The sequence below is a fragment of the Ambystoma mexicanum genome, chromosome 3q (genome assembly GCF_040938575.1).
Source record: "Ambystoma mexicanum isolate Mex_15411 chromosome 3q, UKY_AmexF1_1, whole genome shotgun sequence".
Classification (NCBI taxonomy): Eukaryota; Metazoa; Chordata; class Amphibia; order Caudata; family Ambystomatidae; genus Ambystoma; species Ambystoma mexicanum.
The window spans coordinates 81606199-81629691 of record NC_090926.1 but is presented as its reverse complement, the minus strand read 5'-3'; the positions used below and the strand labels follow the sequence as shown (position 1 = coordinate 81629691).

At 43.3% G+C, this 23493-nt stretch overlaps 1 protein-coding gene across 7 annotated transcripts in view; it reads right to left on the bottom strand.

Annotated features, from left to right (window-relative positions):
- Window positions 1-14193: 14193 nt before the first annotated feature.
- HDAC7 (histone deacetylase 7) overlaps window positions 14194-23493 on the bottom strand; it is a 1864336-nt gene continuing 1855036 nt past the window's right edge. For all 7 annotated transcript variants that reach the window (XM_069653189.1, XM_069653190.1, XM_069653188.1 and 4 more), the window contains 2 exons: window positions 18329-18479; window positions 14194-16685 (listed from right to left, as the gene is read on the bottom strand). In XM_069653189.1, the coding sequence (XP_069509290.1) occupies window positions 16637-16685; window positions 18329-18479 (200 nt within the window). In that variant the 3' untranslated portion in view covers window positions 14194-16636. The remainder of the gene's footprint in view (window positions 16686-18328; window positions 18480-23493) is intronic.

The window sequence follows — 23493 nt, the reverse complement described above, 5'->3', positions numbered from 1 at the left end:
GCTTACTCTTGCCTTACATCACCACTCAACTAGAACACAGAGATACTATGACACCATTCGGTATAACTGTTCTCATACCAACATCCGCCGCTCACTCCACATCATTCTAAGTAATCACTGCTGGTTACACACCCCCCAGCCAGGCGTTCTCCTCAGGCCTAACGCAGCCACTTCCGGTCTGGGCAAATCCTGCCATAACAAACACATTCTCCTGATCTCTCAACCACCACACCTACCGCTAAAAGCAGCTATTACATGGATTCCGCTCGAGCTGCACACATACCGGGTGCTCACACGGACCTTTTGACTCTCTCTACTCTCTCTACTGATCCGAACTTCGGTTCCCAAGGGCGTTCAACCTACAAGCGCCTTCAGACCATACCAATGGTATATAAGGCGCTATATAAATGCAAAATAACAATAACAATAACTTGTAATATTTACTGTAAGGTGCGTGGCCTTGGAATTAGTTGACAGCTTTCTCCTAATCAATTCAAAACCCTACACCCAAAATTCAGTGCCATTCAATCTCAGCTTAAATCTAACCAAAAACAATGGAAAAATTAACCACCTCCCAAAATGAAAAATATGATATGAAATAGATTTGTCTTTCAAAATCTCTCCAAGTCTGGATTGGGGTCAGAATAACCTGCCAGGTGCTTCCTTGGGCTGAGGAATATTTCTGATGAGGCATTTTCTGCATTGTGGTGGCAGTGTAGGCTTGCAGGGTTGAATGGGTTGGCATTGCCTGGAAAAAAGAACTGCCAAAATAACGAGCCTGAAAACACCACATTTTTTTGCACATTTTTTTCGAAACAAATAGATGTTTCAGGGAATAAATTAGGTAAGAGAGTTAGGGAAAATATTAAAGTAGGGAGGCGTAGGAAGGGGACTGCGAGGGTTTTCCCTGCATTACATTTAGAAGAAAAGTGCACAAAAAAAGAAAAATAATTGAAATTGGATTTTTTTTAATTCGGTGTTTTTAGCTTTTTTTGTTATTTTAATGTAGATCTGAGTGGGTCTAGGCAGCTTCCTTCTGTAGAGCTGTTTCTGTGGGGTAATCTTGGCTCATAGCATCCTCCTTACTTTCAGTTGTCTTTCTCCCTTGCATGATATAGGCTGGAGGGGCTGAGATACACACTGTCTGCCTCGTGGTTTACTACACAAGTGCAAGGCCCACTGGTTTCCATTATGAATGACACAGATTTTCTGCCAGACAGCGGCAGGCTGACTCTCACCTTTCCTTGGTCTGTTGGTCTCTAATAAGCACGGGTTCACGGTTTAAGGGCAACCTGCAGGACTTTTGATCTGTTGGTTGACATCTTTTTTTGTTGTCATGAACATGTTTTTTATTTACAAATATACAAACACAGAGCACTCCCATATTCTCCTCCCTATAATACATATTAACATTCCAAATTGAGAAAGCGAGACCAACTATCCTTATATAGGGTAATCTTCGTACCAGTCTTCCAAAGGACTCTTTCAATTAAAGACGTCCTGTGCAATTCATGAACCCAGTCCATCTTAGTTAGAGAATGCACAGCCTTCCAATCCTTGAAGATAACTGTTTTCGCCATTGTGGCTGCTCTGAACACAAAACACTTCTGTGCAAAGGATAACTCATCCAGTTGTGTATCGCTGCCCATAGTGAGTGTGTCAAATGAAAAGTCTAGATCCATTCGCCGTACTGTATTAATAGAACTCATCACATCAGACCAAAAATGATGGATTTTAGAGGAGTCCCAAAGTATATGTTGTATGGTACCTTTTCTATTCCTGCACCCACAGCATATTTCAGAATCACATGGGCCCCTACAAAGCATGGCAGCTGGTGTTCAGAAAACCCAGTTCGGAATCTTTATTTGATGTTCTCCATCCCCCAATTTAGAGAAGACATTCTTATAGTCCCACACAATTCAGTCCAGTCAGCTTCAGATATTTCCTGACCAGTGCTTCAGACCATTTTGACATAAAGCTGGGTTATATTGACCCGTGTTTTACAGTAAGGAATGCAGCGCTGTAGGGAATGTCCCTCTTCACAAACCCTTAATAAGACATCCCCCACATCTGCCATCCCCACATTCTCATTCAGATGTCTTTGCCTTAGTAACAACATCCTTCAGCAGTCTATATTCAGTAAATGAACAACCATCCATACCGTTCCTATCTTTTAGCATCCCTAAAGATGACCACTTCCCATCCACCAATCCCTTTTCTTGCTTGTCGACCCCTGCCAAATGCCAATGCAAGGTTTTCTTATTCACAGTTGTTTTGGGGTTAAACCACAACAAAGCCTTCCTGGCCAGATAGGTGTTTGAGCCGAACCTTGGAGAAATACTTTTCGAGCACTGTCTCAAAAAGTCAGTTTGCTGTTGTCGTTACTCTTTACTATTGTTGTAAGCATGGCCCTGGGAGCTAGCAGCACAAGCTTATTCACCTCGTCCTCAACTGTTATCCATTGATCTGGGTCGCCCTCCAAAAATGGTAAGACATGAATCACAGAGAAGGCTAAATGATACATTCCAAAGATAGGCACATTGAGACCTCCTATATTAAGTGACTGTTGCACCTTCACAAGGCTAGTCTAGCAGGCTTCCCATCCCAAAGAAAGCCCTGCAGTGCCCTATCCAGTTCCCCTAAAATGGGATTTCTTACAGAAGAGAGGAGTAAGAAGTTAACCTTAGGCAAAGTCGTCATCTTAATTGCATTTACTTTGATCACAGAGATAGTTTCAGTTCAGACCATCTATCCAAATCTTCTTTTAGTTTAGTTATTGCTGGCTCCATATTTTCTTTCATAGTGTTCTTCTGATCATATGTTTGCAGATCCCGAGATATTTTAGCTTGCAGGGACACTAACAAAAGCCCAAACCGTCTACATCTATCCTGCGAACCAGAGACATGACTGGCATGGCTTCAGTTTTTGTCCAGTTAATTTTATAAGCTGGAATTTGCCCAAATTATTCAATTTTCTCAATCAGTGTAGGTTGTGTACTTTGCAACTTTCTATGCAAATTGTCTGCATAGAACCATAACTTCTGTTCTGCACCTCCAAAGTTCACTCCACGGATCCTGTTATCACACCTGATCCAATCAGCAAATCGTTCCAAAGCAATCACACAAAGAGCATCGTTAGAGCGAACAGCCTTGTCTTGTTCCCCTCTCTAAGGTAAATGAACCAGAATTCTGACCATCTGTGATCACTGATACTGTTCGGTTTGTGCATAAGAGACTAACCCATTTCAGAAGGTCCTGACCAGATTCCAGCTCTTCCCTAGTCCTGAAAAGGAACCTCCAGTCCAGTTTGTAAAAAGCTTTCTGTGCATCAAGGGAAAAGACCGGAACTGTTGTCTTCAACTTCCTACCTTCTGACATTGTAAGACATAACTTCCACATATTGGTCGCTGCATACCTACTTTTTACAAATCCAGTTTGATTAATGTGAATAACCTTTGGCATTAATAGTTCTATTCTTCTAGCCAGGAGATTTGACAGAATTTTACAGTCGGAAGGATCCCATGCTGATATGCATACCAAGCGGCAGTCTTTTTTTCTTCTTTCTGGATCAGGTTTGTGAGTGAGGGCTGACAGGGCCTGAGAAGTGGACAAGCATAATGCTTGGCAGCAGGCCACTGTGATGAAACCCTCGAAGTTGTCACTATTCTGCAGGAGGATCCCATGGGATTGGAGCCCCTTTGTGGGAGAGTTGAAGGCTATTGAGGAAGAACACAGCATGTTTATCGCCATCCCGCTAGCCATTGCTCACCCAATAAAATGGATAGGGCCCAAGCACCCCCACCCTCTCTGCCTCCTCTTTCTTCTGCTAGTTACCTCATCCATTACATAGCAGTCTTTTCTATCAGGTAGACGATACTCTGACTAGGAAGTATTAGGGAAAAGTGAGTGTGGATGACTCCAATAGTACTGACACAAGGAAGAGCAGGGCACTGAAGAGCCCTATGCAGAACCAAGACAAACATGCTAGCTATCTGAGATTCAAGAGTCATTCTGCGCTAAAAACTGATGAAGGACTCTCCTCAGAGTCAGTCCTACCCCAGGGAAGCATAGAGCTGGGGAGTGAAGCCACACAGAGAGGACACGCTGCAGACCAAACGCCTGAAGCGGGAAGGCGAAGACCGAGAAGGCAGAGGAGAGCCAAGACTTACGCGAAGGCTGGGGAACCCAACGTCTGGTGGCAGGAAGGCAGCCACCCAAGTGGTCCAGGCAGGATCCGATGTGTAGGGAGAAACCAGCATGGCAGAGCCACCAAAAGCAGAGAGCAGACGGCGAGAGCCCAACGGAAGCTGGAGAAACTTACCAATGTTGCCGAGGACCTGAACCCTTCCAGACCAAGTTGGAAGGTATGTGTAGGGGGGCAGAGAGGCAATGGAAGACCCTAGAGGCCGTGGAAGTTCAAAACCAAAACCAGCTTCTTCGTCCCATTGGGACCAAACTGAGGGATCAAATAACATATTGGGTGATAGAGCAACCCAGAGAGACCCAAAGAGAGGACTGGCAGGATAGTGAACCGGGCCTGGTTGAGAGACACTATGAAGCTGAGAAAGGTGTCTGAGACCCAAATACTGAGAAACGGAGGATTGTACATGCGAGAAAATACCTGGCAGTACAGTGAACCAAGCTTAAGAGATATTACGAAGCTGAGAAGCGGGTCTGGAACCAACGCAACGAGAAGAGAACACCAAGGGGAAGAGAAAGAAATCCTTTGGCACAAGTTACGAGAAGACCAGAGGAAGGACAATATATCCTTAGGTAGAAATCCAGATAGTACTGATACAATTGAAAGAGAGCCCAAGACAGGCTTGGGGAAGGGAGAGATTATCCCAATCTTGTTTTTGGAACTATAAACAGCCTGAGATGGTCTGGGGGAAGAGAGACCTCCTCTCCACCTGTGTGGAACAATACAGAAAAGCCTAAAGACGACCAGGGGAAGATATACCCCCATCATTCCCAAACTTCCTCAAAAGCATCCTGAAGGAGGGAGCCTTTCTTTTAGATTCAGGGCAAAGCCTACTTTGTAGTTTTCTTTTGAAGTGTAAGGAACGGAAATAGGTTTAGGACATAGGACAGTGGATTATTTGGTTTTGATGGACATTCTGACACCATCCTTAGTTTTGGGAAACCCCTCTTGGTTTTAGGGACAGGTAGGGTTCTTACTTATTTTCTGTTAAATAAGCGTCTGTGCCAACAAGCATGCCACCTTTGTGTCCTGTGTCTACTTCTGCACTCTTGCACCACCCATGGCAAAATGGGACTCTTCTTTTACCCTCCACCACTGCCCTGGAAAATTGTCCGATGCTGGGCACAGGTGACAGACTTTTTTGTCAATCTTTGTTTTATTATTTAAAGAGTATATGGAAAGCACGTGACACTTGCCTTTGTGTTTTTTCTCTCTTCTTTTCCATTCGTTTTCATTCCTCCAGTGCTGGGCACAGTTGTAGTGACACGACAGCGGTGGTGCTGCACTGCTGTTTCTTTCCTCTTTTCTTTCCACGACCTGGAGCCCCCACTATTGACAGATTCCCCCTTGAAGAGAGTGGGTAGGGCCAGCAGGGCTCTCAGTCTGAGGTCAGTACTGATGTATAGCTGGCAGTCCACTTTCCAAAGGTCCCCTCGTCTCTCCTCTTAATTTTGGCAGTCCCCAAATTTAGGTGCGGCCACAGGGCGCTCTTTTATCAGATGGCACTAGCTGAGTGACCGATGTGAGAAAATGCAATCTGTGAGAGTGGAATAGCCCCAGCTGATTTTTTGTAATTAATTGATGTGGGTAGATCAGTTCCTGAACGGGAGGTCTGCTAATAAGATCCCCCACCCCCTTTCATAATGCTCTTTGCTGACCAGCATATGCAAGCATTTGACTCTGCCCTTTCTTTCAACACCTCTCAGAATCTGCCTTATAGTTTGGCCACATGCCAGAACAAAGTAACATGTGCAGTCTATCCAACAGAATGCTGTAGCACCAAACTCCAACAGCAGGTTCTACCTTTAACCATGGCCGATCCTGATCCATTTTAAATCGCATACTTGTGCGCATCCAGACCATAGTGGCACATGAGGAATCGAAAAACGAGCAACATCTGGTTATGACCTTTGGTCTCTGGGAATCCACACTTATGCTGGCTCCAACTGTTAGGTGGTGTTTGTTTCATCAGTATTAATACACATATGTAACACTTAAAAAACTAAGTGTATTCCTCAAATAATGTTTTCTTCTTGCACTCAAAATTAATTTAGTTTTTTTTTCCTTTTTTACACACAAACATATCTTTTTTTAAAACACCTATTTAATCTATTAGTCACAAAAGTAGCACTAATGTGGCATCTCAACCTACAGAGAGTCAGCTCCTGAACTCAAATGACACATTTAACATATTGCACACACCCTAATGGATAATGAAAAATTAACACAGGCATCCATATCATTCACTGGTATCCCTACTCAATCTACACGCATCCCAATTTGCAATGATTCTTGGTCATTTAACTAATTTTGCTATGCCGTCTGACACTTCTGCAGACTCTGTACTAGATCTTTTCCAAGGGCCTAACCATAATCTAACTCCAAACCTGCCTATGCCCTAACTCCTCTCGTTTCTACGCCAGTATTTCGCACTGCCGTGCACACAGCCAGTAATGCACGTAACTTTTCTAGTAATTACAACACCACAGTTTCTACAGTATCCAAAACAATAGCCAGTCCAACAACCCACTTCGTCAGAGACTGTGTTCTAAAGCTTACCACGGCTTTTGACCTGAATCTGGAATGTGCATCCATGCTTGCCTCCGAGTCTTCAACAGCCGAAGTAATCCAAATACTAATTGCTGAAATTAAACCACCAGAAATTAATGAGGATTACCTTGAATGCAAAATCATACCTTTCAGTGTAAAGGGAGATTCAGTAATGGATTTAGTGTTTCAAGACCTTATGATCAGTACCATTATTAGTGTTATGCTACTTAACATTTGAACCAGTGCAACGAGGTACATGCACTCCCTGTCTGTGAAAGGACATTGTTTGACTCACCGCTGGCCTTGCACTCGACAGTATTTCCTGCCAAAGTATATAAAATCTCTGAGCCTGTCGCCAACTGCATGAGTGTGGTATGCACAGTACAATGCCACATTATATCTATAGGAATTCACATGCCAGCTGAAGTAATGCCATCAGAAAGCCAGGTTCCAGTAGCAAAGCGAAAACGTGCCCTTCCTGAAAGCCATCAGGATAGTACAAATATGCCACAGCTGTCTGAAAAAACGAGTCACATTCACAACCACATCCCAAGAACAACCTGATACCTTCCATTACTTTGTCTGTGCCAGCCTCTATTGCAATATCCACTAAGAAGCTGCAGTCTACAGTTCGGTTATGCTGTGCATCTGCCTTATGTTCTGATTTACCTTGTGAGTCGGCTGAGTGGGCTGTAAAGAACAATTACCCTTTCGCATTTTTTGATCAAAGTACTATATTGAAAGACTATAGAACCTTTCCATGGGCATCGTTTTTGACTTTATTTCTGCAACTTTTACCTGGCTACTCCTTCTTAGGACCTATGAAGGACATTGCTTTCTTTTGGGACACCTGGAGATGACCTTTGAGAGGGGGATGGTGTCACGAGCATACCCGCCTTCCACCCAGCACCGCTACATGTGCGAATTCAGAGACTCTGTTTATGGCATAATGGCACAGTTAAAACCTACAAACTGCCTCTGCAATCATTTACTTGTTTTACCTAATTTCATGTTCCTCTCCGGTTTATGGTTTAAACCAGCAGATGCATTCTGGTACAAGTATGCTGTCCAAGAGGCAGAGGGCTGGAGGAGGCATACTGAGTCCATGTGTTTGCGGCTATATACTAAGAGCTGGAGAGGCTCTGATTGCATTGACCTGTTTCAAGCTACTGCAGGCTAGGCTACCAAGAAAGGGCAAGGCTTTAATTGCAATCCATTGCTGTAAGCTACTGAAGCCTGGACTGGGTGTAATTGCACACAGATGCCTCAGGCTTCAACCAGCTTCGCTATTAGCTGGGAGGGCCTTTATAAGCTCACTTTGAACAGAAGAAGTTGTCAGTCAACTGCTTCCTCTGGGAGTTTGTGATCGTGTGTGCCTGTGATCAGTTTTTGAAACTTTCCTGAATAGCCTGATTTTTGGCTTTTGAATCATGTTTGTTACTGCTTTGCAGCACTCTTTTCAGTCTGCCTGTTTTTTAAAAACATGTTCTGAGTTGCAGCTTCTGACTTCTGAAACCCTTTCCTGTTTTTCTGTGAAAGACATTCAATGCTTTACTGATTTCTTTTCTGCCTTCTGACTTTCTCTATAAGCATTTCTGCATCACTGACTTGTCCTGTTTCTGCCAAACTTTTCTCTCTGCAATCCCAGTCTCTTGATGTTTTCCTGTTTGTTCCTTGCCTACAATATTACCAGACTTCAGTCCATAGTTCCAGTACCTGTCCTTAAGTGCTCCGAGTGTCCTGAACCCCTTGAATTCAATGTGTTGGCTGTGTCCAGTCTTGTCTGAGCGCATAGCTTTGTGCATCCTGACCTTCCAGTCTCTGCTTTGTAATTTGTTTCTCTAACCTGTCCTGTACCTGGTTATTCCTTTCAACACTGCTTTCTGCCTGTATTACATCTTGGTCCACTGTTGTACCTCCGATCTATATTCTTTTACAGTGTGACCCATGGGTTGGTCTCTGTTCAGATCAGATAAACGAAAGACTTCTGCTGCCTTAGCCTAGTAAGTTGGAGTCTTACCTGCCTCAGTATATGGCCTCCAGTTTTATGCTTACACTGAGTACAACAGTCTCTTCGGCACACCTAACTCATGAAGCTGCTGTATGAAAGTTAAGAGTAATCTGTTGGTACCGATCCCAAGGGCTTTCCATAATTCATGGAGACCCCTTATCGTATTCCAGTACACCCTTTATTATGATCTATCCGTTTTGCCCAGTATATCTGCTTGTCTTTGCTTTCTCTCTGTCTCTTTACTTACAACCAGCTCCTTTTTCTACAGTTCCTGTGAATACCTGTTTCAACTCGGATCAGCTTGGAATGTACAGTTTCTGTTATATGCTAGCATTGCCTCTGGAATGTACCCTAATCTACAGTGCACAGAATCAAGCCAATCCCCGGGAACTTTTTAAGTTTATTTTATTAGTGGCAAGATCAGGGTAGAACTCGATTTGGGCGGAGGACATTTTTTTTCTTTGGAACTTCCTGCCAAAGACATGCACTTTTAGTTCCTTTAGATAGGTAGAGAAATTCTTCAACAATAGGGAAAGGTAGGCTATTCTCTTATTTAAATAAAGGTGTTGACTCCTTCCGACCGACTATGTATGGTGTAAGAAGTCGGATGTCAACCAACTGATAGAAGTTGGGGACACGTGCTGTTTATTAAGTTAAGTTCCAAAGCCAAAGCCACCACCGTGGTCACTGAAGAATCTACAGGTTTCGACTTACGAAGTATAGCCGAAATTGTAATTCCACCAGACAAGAGGTGTTTGATACCTACAGGTCTTACCCTTGCACCTCCCAACAACCCATTTGGGAACTTAAATGAGGCTACCATCCAAATCAGGATTGGGTCAGGATTTTTGGGTTGGACGTTACGGCAGGAGTAATAGATTATGTTTTATGGGAGACATTCAAGTCCTCCTACACAAGACACAGGAATAATCCAATTATAGTGAAAGGAGGAGAGAAAATAGCACAGGGAATTCTGGAAAATACCTTAATTCCTGTAACTCAAAAAACCAAAGTACTAATAAACCCAGAGAAGGGATCAAGAGAGTTCAGGGAAGCAAACCTCTCGGCAGTAGAAACCTGACAAGAAGAAGCAGAGGAGGTCCCATCTCTACCAGACCAGGTATTTGCACAAAGAAATGACTGGGTCCTCACAGAGACTTTTGCTAGGGTAATTACAGAGAAAGTCAAATATTTGAAGGGATTGTTATATCGGAGTGATGTTACCAGAGATGGTTTATCTCAAACCCAGTTGGTTGTTCTCCAAAGTCATCGAAGAATTGTGTTAGAGTTGGCCCATTCACATTTAACGGCAGCTCACCAAGGCATAGTCAGATAATTCCCCAGTTCTACTGGCCCAGGGTTTTTGCTGACGTGAAAAACTATGTCTTGACATGTGAGATATGTCAAAAGACTGCAGCAACTCCAGTCCCGTCGCCTCCTTACAACCTTTTCCCATGATAGAAGTCCCTTTCTCTACAATAGCGATGGACATAGTAGGTCCACTCCAAACATCAAAGTTATTAAACCGCTTTATTCTAGTGATTGTGGATTATGCCACCCAATCCCTTGAAGCATTTCCCCTTTGCAATAACACTACCCAACAGATACTTAAAATTCTGCTTCCCTTTTTGTCTCAAGTAGGATATCCAAGAGAGATTCTTAGTGACCAAGGCACTACCTTCGTGTTCCGCCTCATGTAACTAGTAAAATAATTACTTAACATCAAGACCCTACGAACCTCAGCCTACTATCTACAAACCGATGGTTTGGAAGAACGGTTCAACCAAACATTAAAAAGAATCCTGTACAAGTTGAAATGATATGGCATTTTTAACACGCCTATACACAAGTGCTTCAAGGCGTGAAACGGTGAAAACGGATGTGAAACATTGGGATATCATGATACCTTGGGCTTTGTTCCCAGTCTGAAAACCCCTCAGGCATACCCAAGTTATTTCCCTTTTGGACTACTCTATGGGAGGGAGCCTCTGGATGTTTTGGATATGCTAAAAGAGACGTTGGGGGAAACGGAGGAAGCTATTTTACCCATTTTCCAAACCACTCAGAAATTAAAAACTCATATGGCCGCTGTACGAGAAATTGTAAAATAACATCTAGGCCATGCACAAGAACAGCAAAAGGTGATCTATAACAACCACACTGTCGTCCGGTCCCTCTCGGTAGGTCAAGCAGTCTTAATTCTCCTCCCAAGATCTGAGAACAAGAAGATTTCCAAGTGGTACGGACCCAACAGAATTCTAAAAAAAGAGGTCTCCTAGATTACCTGGTCTCCCAGCCAGATAGATGGCAAAAGACCCAAGTCTATCATGTTAACTCGCTCCAAGAGTGGAAGATAGAGCCTAGTGAGAACAGTAAAGTCACTATGGCCACACTCCTTACGGATTCAGAAATAGAAAATCAGTTGATTTCCCCCGAGTTGCCACAAGCCCACAAAGAAGCTCCAAGCAATTTACTCTTGCAATTTACCAAAGTATTTTCGAAACAACCTGGCAGGGCCACTAACTTTTTTCACTACATAAGAACGCCGGCAGGGAACACTGTTGATTTAAAACCTTACACGATCCCAGAAGCTTGAAGAAAAATCATCAAACAGGAAATAGAGGAGATGCTCAAGGCTGACATTATCAAGCCTTCTGAAAGCCCCTGGTCCTCCCCTATTGTCCTGGTGGCTAAACTCGAACAATCCCTACATTTCTGTATAGATTTTAGAAAACTAAATTTGATCGCCATCTTCAATAATTACCCAATTCCACGGATTGATAATTTAAATCGAAAAACATGGCTCTGCTAAATACATTTCTATGCTCAACTTAACAAAGGGCTATTGACAAGTTCCGCTAAATCCAGCAAATAGGGAAAAGACTGTCTTTTTAACACCACAAGGCCTTTTCCAAGGTCCTACACTTTGAGCTACATGGAGCCTCTGGCACTTTTCAACTCCTTATGGACCGTGTGTTAAATAAGACCTTATGGGGCATTCTGTGGTGCTAGCTTGATGAAATAGTTGTCTACATCAACAGCTGGGAAGAGCACTTACACCATCTCTATTCAATCGCCCATCCTCTCCAAAAAGCAGTGTTAAGAGCGAATCTTAAAAAGTGGCACTTACCCCAATCCGCTGTACGATACCTCAGACACTTAGTTGGAAATGGACTGTTCCAACCTCAGACTGAGAAAGTGAAGGCTGTAAAATTAACACCAACACCAATGACCAATCGTGACCTGCGAGACTTCCTGGGACTAATCGGGTATTATCGAATGTTCATACCTAACTACTCTACCCTGGCAGTGAATCTCACAAACAAGCTAAAGAACCTCAAAAGTTAGTTAGCTTGGAGTGAGAGATCAAATGAGCTAAGAGGGTCTGAAAGCCATTCTCTGCCACAAGCAGTCCTATGCTATAGTGGAGCTCAAAGCCTTGGCAATTAAGTGGGCCATCACTCATCTTAGGTATTATCTAACGGGCCAAAAGTTCAGGCTGATTACTGATCAAAAACTTGACTTGATAAAAAATGAAAGCATATATTGGTACAAAATTAGTTTTTTAAGAAAAAAGTTAAATAAAAAATGTAATTACTTTACGTTCTTTGTTAAAAATGTACTTATGTTTTACTCTGCATTACTTCAAACGTATTTTTTTTTCTTTTCACCTCTTCATTACCACTTCATTTTTAGTCCATGATATCATAACATAGAACCAATTGACTGCTGCTGGGTGTTTGGTATGTGACCTAGCCCATTTACATAGGCTTATTGTTTCTACATTTTGCCTTCCACAAATTCCATTCTCTGCCTTTGCTTTTCTATACACTTAAAACAGTTATTTGGCTCATTTTCTCTCTGTATATTATGCTATGGTGATGCGAGCCATAATTGCCTGAAGGGGCCATCTTTAATGCCTCAGGTCACTCTTATAATAGTTCCCTTAACGAAAACTGCCCACTTTGAGAAATCAATATTAGGTTCCCACAAAGACATTTATATGGGAGTGGAAACATTCAAATGAGAATCCATAAACTTGGGAAGACCGGGTTATCTCATGAAGAGCCAGGAAACCAGTTTGTGTTGCTGTGAGAGAATTCTGGAGCATGTACACTACACTTGTCCCGAATGCTCCACATGTATAAATTCCAAGTACTGCACAGGTGCAGAGCCTCGCCCCATCTAATCAGTAGAACCTCTGCACCCTACAATTAACAGAGCCTCCCGATCTTGAAATCAGCAGAGCTTCCTCCCCCAACAATCAGCAGAGCCTTCTCTCCCGACAACCAGCATAGCCTCCTATCCGAGCAACCAGCAGAGCCTCCAATCCGAGCAACCAGCAGAGCCTCCTCTCCAAGCAACCAGAAGAGCCTCCTCCCATAGCAACCAGCAGAGCCTCCTTCCCCTGGAAACAGCTGATTTCATATTAAAGTGCCTTCTCCATTGGGATCTGTGTTGTCTCCTCAGAGAGTTCCGATATTCCTAAATTTTGAGAGTCAGTGTCCTAATTGTCTTGAAGCTATTTGAGAGTTGAGTACCAAAACCAGGCTTGCTGGACTACCAGACAATTTTATCTAGTCGGATTCGTCCTTTGAAAAACTATTTCCAGATGATCCTAATTAAAACATTTTCACTACTAATCACTGGACTGGTGATTTCATTTAAGGAGAATTGCGCAATTCAATTTCCCTCAGAAGACTGTGGACATTGCTTTGCAGCTTAAGAAAGGTATTCTGATGGGTACGTTACTATAAAACTTATTTGGCACCAAGATTATAACTCCAGCAAAGGCAAACTACCCTAATTTGTATGCTCGCCTGGCGCCAAGAAAGTGGCACAGTAATAGATGTGAGGGATACCCGTGGCTCTCTTTCATGGCCTCTATTAGATACAGGTGGAGTCACGGGGACATGCTCCTATAGATCACATGGACAGTTTTGGGTATTCAGTGAAGGCCAGGAAAGACAAATCAATAGCTAGCCTTACTTTTGACTTCTGAACTGAACGGGGCATTTGTCCATACAGGAATGTCACGCAAGCCCAGAAAGCTTGCTGTAATTGTGGCAAGTTACGATACACCCCTCAAAATGCAGCTTTAATATGACATGTTCCAGAGCATATTTGGAAACTATGACTGGCAAGTGAAGATATGCGCTCATGTTAAATTCAGACTTTTACTTGATGAGCCGATCTATGGGTGACAGCCTGCTTCTAGAAAGTGTTTGCTTATGCATATTCATGTAGTAAATAATGCTATCAAGAAAGGATGCAAATATTGAATCTGGAGTTACAAAGCAAAGTGACAACTATTCAGTAGGCAGCTTGACATGTAGCAATAAAGACATATATGCAATAGTAACTGAATGATGGCCACAATATTGCTTATGAACAACAATGTTGGAAGTACACAGTAGTCAAAAATATTAGTCTTGTGTTGGGTCCTCTAATAGTTCAATTGAGGGCAAATAAACATTTATTATTCAAATTAACATTTTTACAAAAAATATATATTTATGTATATATTTTCTTCTAGATAAACCTTGAGGCCACAGGTTAGGCAAACATTTGTCCAAGGCAGTGGTCAATTTGTAGATTTCCAAAGCTTTTCAATGAGGCGCTTGCATATACAGTTGTATGTTGCATAGAATATTGTTTCCCTGGACATTCCTTCTTTGCATTTGTCCTTAAAGTCTTTAGCATATTCCACAATAAAAAAAGACTTGCCTTTTTCCCATCAAATCCAAAGAGGTGGAAGAATTTGGGTTCAGAGCCATTTCATTCTCTGCTTATCGGTTCTAACCCCAATTACCCAGGTTGTGTGTGTCCGCCAAACAAAAAGAAAGGCACAACCTGAGAAAAAGCAAGGTTTCAAAACGCATACATTACACCAATGATGTTTTTTTACACAGTGCCTTATTGATGGTGTACGTGGAGAACTCATTGCATTGCATAGAAGAAGTGTTGGGTAGTTGCATTGGATTGGAAGAGGCTCTGAAAAGGTTGCCTAGTGAAACTCTTGGTTAGATGGTTGGGTGTATTTGGGACAATACAAAAAAAAGAAAGGAGTCCAATTTTATTTACATGGTACAAGTCTTAGTGAGAGTTACCTCTTCCTGCGGAATTTGGTCTTGTCTATAGTACAGTGAAGGTCCTGTGTTCTTTTTCATCTTGCAGTATCCTGGAAGGGCATGATTGGTGATCTTTATGCTGGCAATGATGGGCATACAAAGCGCAGTGATTTTACAGGTCATGAGTAAGAACACTTTGTCGATGCTGCTTTTCTGTCCATAGCAAAGAGCACTTTTTTCTTTGGATTATTAAGTAGCAGTCTTTTGAAAGGAAAGAAGAGGAAATGAGCACAGGAGGTTGGAAAACGCAACCGATTCCATGAAAATACTGAACTATTGATGGACAAGTTGTCTTCTTAAGCCTTGACGTTCTCAGTTGTCGGAGAGGTGCACAGACCGAGGAAAATACAGACCGTGTCTGGACAGAGGGCGCTTTGGAAGCGATGTCTCTATCGGACAAAGTGATCACATCAGAGGAGATGGAGAAGTCATGACTTGGTAGTCGTGTCACAAATGGAGACCAGGAGACAACTTCATAATGTCCTCTTTGAGAACGGCATGGGTTGCCATGTTTTGCATACATAATTTAATTTGTAATGTGCACAGAGTGATTCATGTAAAAATCAGCACACAGTGCAAATAGAGTACAGGCGAGATGGATCTGAAAGGCTGGACTAGTGGTTAAGGTTCAAAAGAGAAAAGGGCTCAAGGGTATAGTTCTTCTCCATGTTTTTGAGATATTTTGGTCACTAAAAATGTAACTTTGTTATATTTCCCTACACCCCTAAATGCAACCCCGGGATTCCATAAATCATTATATCAGTAATCTCTTCCACCCCAGCACCAGCATGGAACAAAACAAACATACATCACTGAAAGTCAGTTCAATAACTAAGCAGGTTTCAAGTCAACAAATTGGGTTTTGGAAGTGACCCCTGCAAATATGCTCAATGTTTGCGGATCTAGGTTAGTGAAAGTACTGACATTGTGCGTTCCCTACACAAAAACAGTCCCCTCCCCTGTTCAATATGAGCCCCACAATCTCACAGTATCTCCTGATTTACAAACTGCAAAGTCAACAAACCTGTACAAGTGAATGGATTGTCTGCTGGCAGGCTCCAGTGTAAGAGCATGGCTGGTATGCACCTTCACTGTACCCACCAGCGTTAAACTGCAAGTCTTAGGGATTGTTGCATGGTATTCAAGCCAGAATATTGACGAGAACAGAAAAGTTGTAGGGATGAACTTTTGTTCTTTGGTCCCACGAGTTAGAAGTCAAAACAGAATTAAGAATAGACTGGGATAGGTGTCTATGCTGTCTAGGGTTTAGTGAGAGTCTAAAGCATCCTCTGGGTCCTATGTCTTAAGATATCCTGTATCCGAATGCCTCCCAGAATTTGAGGCCAGCCCACAGAAACCTTTTGGTCACGTAGTATACCATAGAAGGGCATGAAGTTTGAAGTGTGTAGCCAGTACAAAGTCTTTAGGTCTTATGCCGTGAGATGCCACTTGGACTCCAAGCTGGTGTGCTGTGGATCAGATTCCAATATTTACATGTCCTATGTACAGATTAATATAAAACTGAGTTTTCTGCCAGCAGCTCCTTTTAGTCACAGTCCTAGAGTGCTGAGTCTTTCACAGCTCACCCGCAGTTCAACGTGAGCCCCAGAATGCGAGCAAATTCAGAGGACAGTGAATGGTCACAGATCAAGACATTTCTTGAAAGCAGCAATCCCAGTTTGCATGTAACCATTCAGGCTGGCTTCCTGCCAATGATGAGATGGATAATCCAATATATCACTGATCATAAGCTCATGGGCTCCTCTTCTTCCATTGGCTCATCCTGAGTTTTGCTGCAGAAAAAGGTTGGAGCATGTTACTGTCAGTGTTTTAAATCACAGAAACATTTGATTCTGGGGGAGGGAGGATGATATAAAACATTTGGTCGTAGACATGTTAACATTCCCCAACACTTAAAAGTAAACGCATTTTCCTTTAAAAATCTTCCTACACATTTTAAGTAAACCATCACATCAAGGACAACCCAACAATATGAATGATCGAGATAAAAGGGTTCCTGATATGGTACTAGTTTATAGATGTCAAGGTGAATGAATTCATGTGCAAGGGGAAGAATGTTTGGGGTCTGCTAAAAGCAGAATAACAGATGAGTAAGCTTCTGAATACACAGTACATACATTGTCATTTTTTAACAAACCGGTCCACCCTCAAACCTCACATAGAACTAAATGTAAGACAATCACAAGAGTCCCCATCCATCCCTGTGTTTGATAAATTGTATGTACTTTTTAAAAGGGAGAGGGGAGGCATATTAATGTCCCCATTACATGTGAAGGCAGTTACAATAGTGTTACTGCATTGGATGAATGATTCTGATGTTCTTGTAATATCTACACAAGATTCCTTCTAGTAAATCATGTGTTTACTGTCTTGAGAACACAGAGGGCCTCTTTCCATGCTACCGGCAGATTGCTGCTGAACCCGTAAAAACTTACCCGCACCTGACAGGTGCCGGTAATTTTTTTATTCCCCATACCCATAGTCTTATAGGGCTGTATGGGAGTGGGAACACGGAAGCACCGGCACCTGACCGCTGTGCCTGGCAGGGTCAGACCTGTCGGACACAGTGGCTCCGGCAGGCAAACCCGTAGTTTGCTGGTCCAGAAACAAGGGTGCCGGTGAGCTTACCGCCACCCTTATTTCCAGTCCTGCAAATTTGTAATGAAGCCCAGAACGTCTATTTTTCGGGTCGTCATAAGTGTTCCTGCTCGAGATCAGGAAGTCAGACTAGTATGTGAAACATATTGCAGATTATAAAATCCGTCTCTTCAAATCACCCTGAGGGTGAGCATAACATGGCCCTTCTACAAGATGACAGCTTGAGCCAACAGCCTTGGGTTCCAGCCACAGGGTGCATTTTCAGGACAAAATGTAGCCCATAAAACATCAACTCTGGGCCCAGTGTAAGGGATACGGGGCAACAAAATGGTACTCTATCTAAGGCAGATTTGAGGATTACACCAGCCTGCACAATAATGTGGTCTTCTGGAAGTGTTCAACCTTAGAGAAAGACTGTGTAGAAAACTGGTGCAAAAAGAACCAATGTGTGAACATCTACTTTTGGGAGGAAGCTTGAGGCCCAGAGGGAAAGCGTCTCGATGTGTGGCAGGGACCAAGCTGTATGGGTCTTTACACCTCAGCTGATGAGTGTTGATATAGGCGGTGATCGAATTACCAGCTCGCTGAGGAGCCAAGGTGTCTTTGCCTATCAGGAAGCAAATAGAACTTCACCTGAATCACCACAATTATAATGATCTCAATAATGTACATCATCCATTCCATGTGGGAGAAAACACCACGTAACATGGTAAAGTACAAGGATGCAGCCATATTGCGTTTCACTTCCGCAGTCCAGGTGCCTATGATTACAGACAGTGCCTAGGAATGCAGCGTGATAGACATATGCTTTAATTACCTCTTTTCAATTACGCCCCTATGATTTACCCCCACCGACAGCGAGGCGAGTGCAGTAACCGTCTCCACCTCTTCCATGTCATGCTTTTGGGCATCGAAAAAAGAGTATCCAGTCTTGGAAGCAAACCTTTGAACAGATCGCCAATATTTACCTAAACAAGACACAAAAAGAGAGCTAAAACATTAGCAAAATGAACGCACCACACCAGCTAGCAGACAGAAATATTTTAATGATATCAGAGACAGAGTCTAAGAATCAAGGCTCTTGGGATTATTCTTTCTTTATCTGTAAAGTATACATTCAAGTTCAAGGCCCAAAATGCATCCCCATAACCCTTAAAATGATTTTCCTTTTCGCTGCTAAGCAACCTTGGAACTTATTTTTTCCCCCAAAGAAGGAACTAGGTTCCTAGCACGGGGTGTGAGACTAAACAATTGCATGTGATTTTTTCGGAGTGTCTCAGTGGTGCCTTGTGGCCCCTTTAGAACATACAACTTCAGAGGGTACAACTACAACATTTTTGGGAGATCATTGGCAGGGTCAATACCAGATGAATCAATGAATCAGCACGGAAGAAGGCCAAAAGTGCTGGAAAGACTGTCCCAGGTGAACCAATGCTTTGACAGATTCAGGTCAGGGAAGCATTGGGTGCAATCTACAGGCCCACACCTAGAACAATCATGGTCTCCGTAGATTCTCATAGTGTGACAAAATTCCATCTGTGAAAGTGAAAAACTTGAACTTTTTTAAATTTAAAAACTAACATGATGCAGGAAATTCGGTTTCTGAAAGGGAGGTCTGTTAATCAGCTTAACCATGTAGCTTTGCTGGGACAGTCTGCTACAAATCATCCCCAGTGGCAGCCTGCAGTTAGAGCAGGGCAGGTTCACAGATGACATGTGCATTCCTAGAAAAGGTTGCGTGAACACACATTTCCAACAGCCCGAGGTAAAGTTTTAAAACATCTTCACCTCTCGGTCAGATTCTTACAATGTTGTACCCCAGCAGCTTGGTGGCACGTTAATATCCAACTGTAAGCCATGTCTGGTTATGAGAACATCTAGTGAGATTTCACATTTATACCACCACAAGCATTGGATGTCATGATTGTCAGCTTGATGAAGTAACTCATTCAGGACAGGGCTTTGTGGATTAGCTGTGTGGCTTGGGTGTGCCCACAAGAACCACGTAGGACCTGATCTTCCAGGCTTCTCCTTTGAGCCCCCATATGAAGGACAATACCTTACACCAGGGCACAGGAACTCTCCCTGGGAAGATCCCCTGGGATCGAGTGCTTCAAAGACAGTCCTTGCATGGAAATTACCCTTTCACATGAGGGTGCTGATTACTGCAGTACATTTGAAGCAGGCAGACAGAGGAAAGGGTGGAGTTAGAGTTGGCCAGAGGGGAGGTTTAGGTCAGAGAGGGGCTCCGCCATCTTGAATTCCACGGGGGGCTCCCCAAACTTTTACCCCTAGCTGATTTATGCAGACTAAGCACTCTGATTATGACAGCAGAAGGCAAATAACACTTGTTACAAAAGCCTGTCTTGGACTATTGTATTGCTGTGTATGAATGCACTGTAGCATTTTTCCAATATAAAGGGTGGTAGAGGGAGCCCTCCCCTTAGTTTATTCACCTTTGGACTTATGGACTAGAAGTGTTCACCTGGAACTCTGTTAGGGATACCATCTATTTTAAAGTCATCTGCTTTAGAGGTAAAGACTAACAGCTGCAAGTAAGAGGAAAGATTGGCTCCACAATGTTTCTTCGCAGCAATTTGCTCGAGGCCCATTTGTTCTTTTTTTTCTTTTAACACATTTTGCCACAACTAAATGCAGGGGGAGACTGCCCGCAGCTCCCCCATTATAGCTCCCGTCACATTCCCCCAACCCTAATAAATACCAAAACCCAAACCCATCTACATTTGCAGTGAAATGTGTTAAAGAAATAAGAAATGGGTCTCGAACAAATGAGCATGCAAGGAAATGGGCCAGTATGGAAAGCTCTTCTCCCTAACCATTCCAAGGGGTTATATGTGATCTTACCGACGGACATTACAGAGTGGTAAATTTTCATCACGGTCAAAATAATGTTTTTTATTTTTTATTTGGGGGGGTCCCCCTCCAAGCCACCTGGTTTTTCACCCTTGTAACGCCACTCCAACCCCATTACGACCCATATTAACCCCTTACCACACTACCCTTTATATATTTATTTAATGTTTTCGGTGTTATAGTCCGTGGTGAAATAACCACTCTGTAATGTTTTAGATAAATTGACTGGGTACCTTCCAAGGGCATGTTTGGGGTGGCGGGATGGCTGGATAAGGCCTACTTCAACTGAGATACTTGTGACCATGACCCTGCAGACTGGAGGTGACAGAACTCTGCAAATGCTCTTTACAAACCTCCCTGGTTGGAATGGGCAGAAGAAATGACTCACTTTTCCCCTGGACTGGGCCTCTGAGCAACCACAGAACCAAAGAAGGGATCCCTGTCTCTGCCTGCCTAAATACCAATTTGGTCACCTTAAATGATGTCCAAGCTGCTGTAAAGGAAGAGTGATCTTTGACCTTGATGCTCAAGCACCTTCACATTTCTACATTTTTCTTGATGCTGAAGCTCTGCCGTCCACACAACTGAGAGTCTTCCATCATCCCCAACTTGACCCCACCTGTCTGCCAACCAGTTTCTTCAAGCTCCAAGACATCATTGCTACAGTATTCCAACGTTTTGTTGCCCAACTGAGCATGCTCGATGCCAATTCCAGCCTCCACTTCTCTGCACCCGAAGGCACTGAGTCTGCAAGCGCTACCGACCTGACAGTGTCTGCCATCTTCAGTGTCACTGACCCGCAATCTGTCGTCACGGACTTACTGCACTGCATCGTTTGAACCAGTCGCTTCTCAACTTGACCCTGGCTCTGTGCCAAATTGCCCAGACACCCAGTTTGACACAGAAAAGTCTTGCTCAACACTTTTCAGCCCCAAAGACGAGGTATGTAAGATATTTGAAGAATCCCTGCCCCTTAATCCTCCATAAAGGACCCCAGTGACTTTTAAGGCCCCTTCCTTGTATTTGTATTTTATTTATTTGTATATGTATTTTATTTATTTGTATAGCGCGCTAGGCCCGAGGGCAACCAGGCGCATATCTTGAGGCACAGGTACAGAGTGGCAATGATACAGTTACAAGCAAAGGATTGAATTCACAGGTGCAAATCAGATGCCAAGGTACAACCGTGGCAGATATGCAGTTACAGACAAAACATTATGAGAAATCAAACATAAAAGTGCAGTCGTGCAGTTGTCATGGAGCAAGTGGCTTAGGCTGGTAGAAGGAGAGGGGTAGAGGATAGCCAGAGCTTGGCTTTGTATTTGAAAAGTGTGGCGGATGGGAGAGATCCGATGGATAATGGCACAGAGTTCCATAGTTTAGAAGCGAGGACTGGGAAAATGACACCTCCGGCAGTCTGCAAGTTGTATTTAGGAATAGTGAGCGATTGTGCTCGGGCAGATCTTAAGGTCCGTGCAGGAATGTACTGTGAGAAGCAGAAAGTTAAGTATGTAGGGGCCTGGTTGTTGACACATTTATGGGTAAGAGTCAGTGATTTAAGCGAGATTCTTTGGGCAACATAGAGCCAGTGTAAACTCGTCCTGGTGTCAGAAATGTGCACCGATCTAGGAATGTTGAGGGCTGCTCTGATAGCATTGTTTTGGGTGATCTGCAGCTTGTTGAGGTTGCGTTGGTTAGTACCTAAGTAAAGTGCATTACAGTAGTCAAGTTTAGACATAACCAATGTCCTGGCAAGAGTAATGCAGTTCTGGGTGGAGAGGAACGGGCGTCAAGCTGTAATTAGCTTACAGGTGTAAGCAGAGGCAGCGGCTACTGCATTCCTTTGTCGAGTTAGGGACAGTCTGGAATCAAGGTGGATGCCTAGAGTTTTGGTCTCTTTAGCCACTTTGATGGTGTTGCCATCAATGTTGAAGGTGCTGAAGGATGGGTCAAGTTTGCTGAGTCTTTGTTGGGTGCCAAGGATGAGGAGCTCTGTCTTGTCATCATTGAGACAAAGCTTGTGATGTGCCATCCAAGCTTGGATGACTTGGTATACGTCGTTCAGTGGTTTGGCGTCTGCAATGTAGTCACCAGTGATGGGGATGAGAATCTGGGTGTCATCCACGTAGTTGGTGTAGGTAACACCCAGATAGTCAAGCACATCGAACAATGGTTTGGTGAAGACATTGTAGAGCGTGGGAGATACGCAAGACCCTTGAGGAATGTCACAAGGGACTGGGGACGGGTCCGCAGATGCAATAGGATAATACTCTCATGAGTCTATTGTCCAAGAAGGATCTGATCCATTTGGTGGCATTTTCCGAGAAGTGGGCAGCCGTTTTCAGGTGTTGGCATAGGATTTGGTGATTGACCAAATCGAATGCTGCGGAGAGGACCAGGAGCAGTAGTAGGGCTAGTTTACCATTATCTTTTAAGTCCTCTATTTGGGTTTTCAGATCTAATAAGACTGTTCCTGTCCCATGCTTGGGTCTGAAGCCTGATTGTCTTGTGCCAAGTAAGTTGTTGGTCTCCAGATACTTCTGTATCTGAAGGTAGGCCGCTCTATCTAGAATTTTTAAGAGGAAGGGGACCGTGGTAATCGGTCTGAAATTAGTAGGTATGGACGGATCAAGTGTGGGCTTTTTCAGCAGAGGGATGACCCAGGCGTCCTTCAGGTTGTTGGGAACAATTCCAGAGTGAAATGAGGAATTGATGAAGGTAGTGATGAAGGGAGCAAGATCGTGGGCAGATTCCTTAATGATAGGTGCCGGGCACGAGTCCCCTTGGCAATTGGTGGGTTTAAGGCTTCTGATAATTTTTTTCAACCTCAGGGATAGTGAGAGGAAAGAAGTCAAATGGAGGCTGGGTGAAGGTGGTGGTGTTTTTAGGTGCCAGAGGTTTAGATAGGAGGGAGTTTTGTTTGGCATTAATTGTGGCTTGTAGGATGGTTATTTTGGAAATTAGAGCTTTTTGGATGCTATTACACCAGGAGCTGTCTTTGTTGCAGGTATCTGGTATGGGTGAAGGGGATTCTAATTCTTTGAGAATTTTGAATAGCTCCTTCGTGTTAGATTCAGCTTGCGAGATACGCATGTTGTAAGTTTCTTT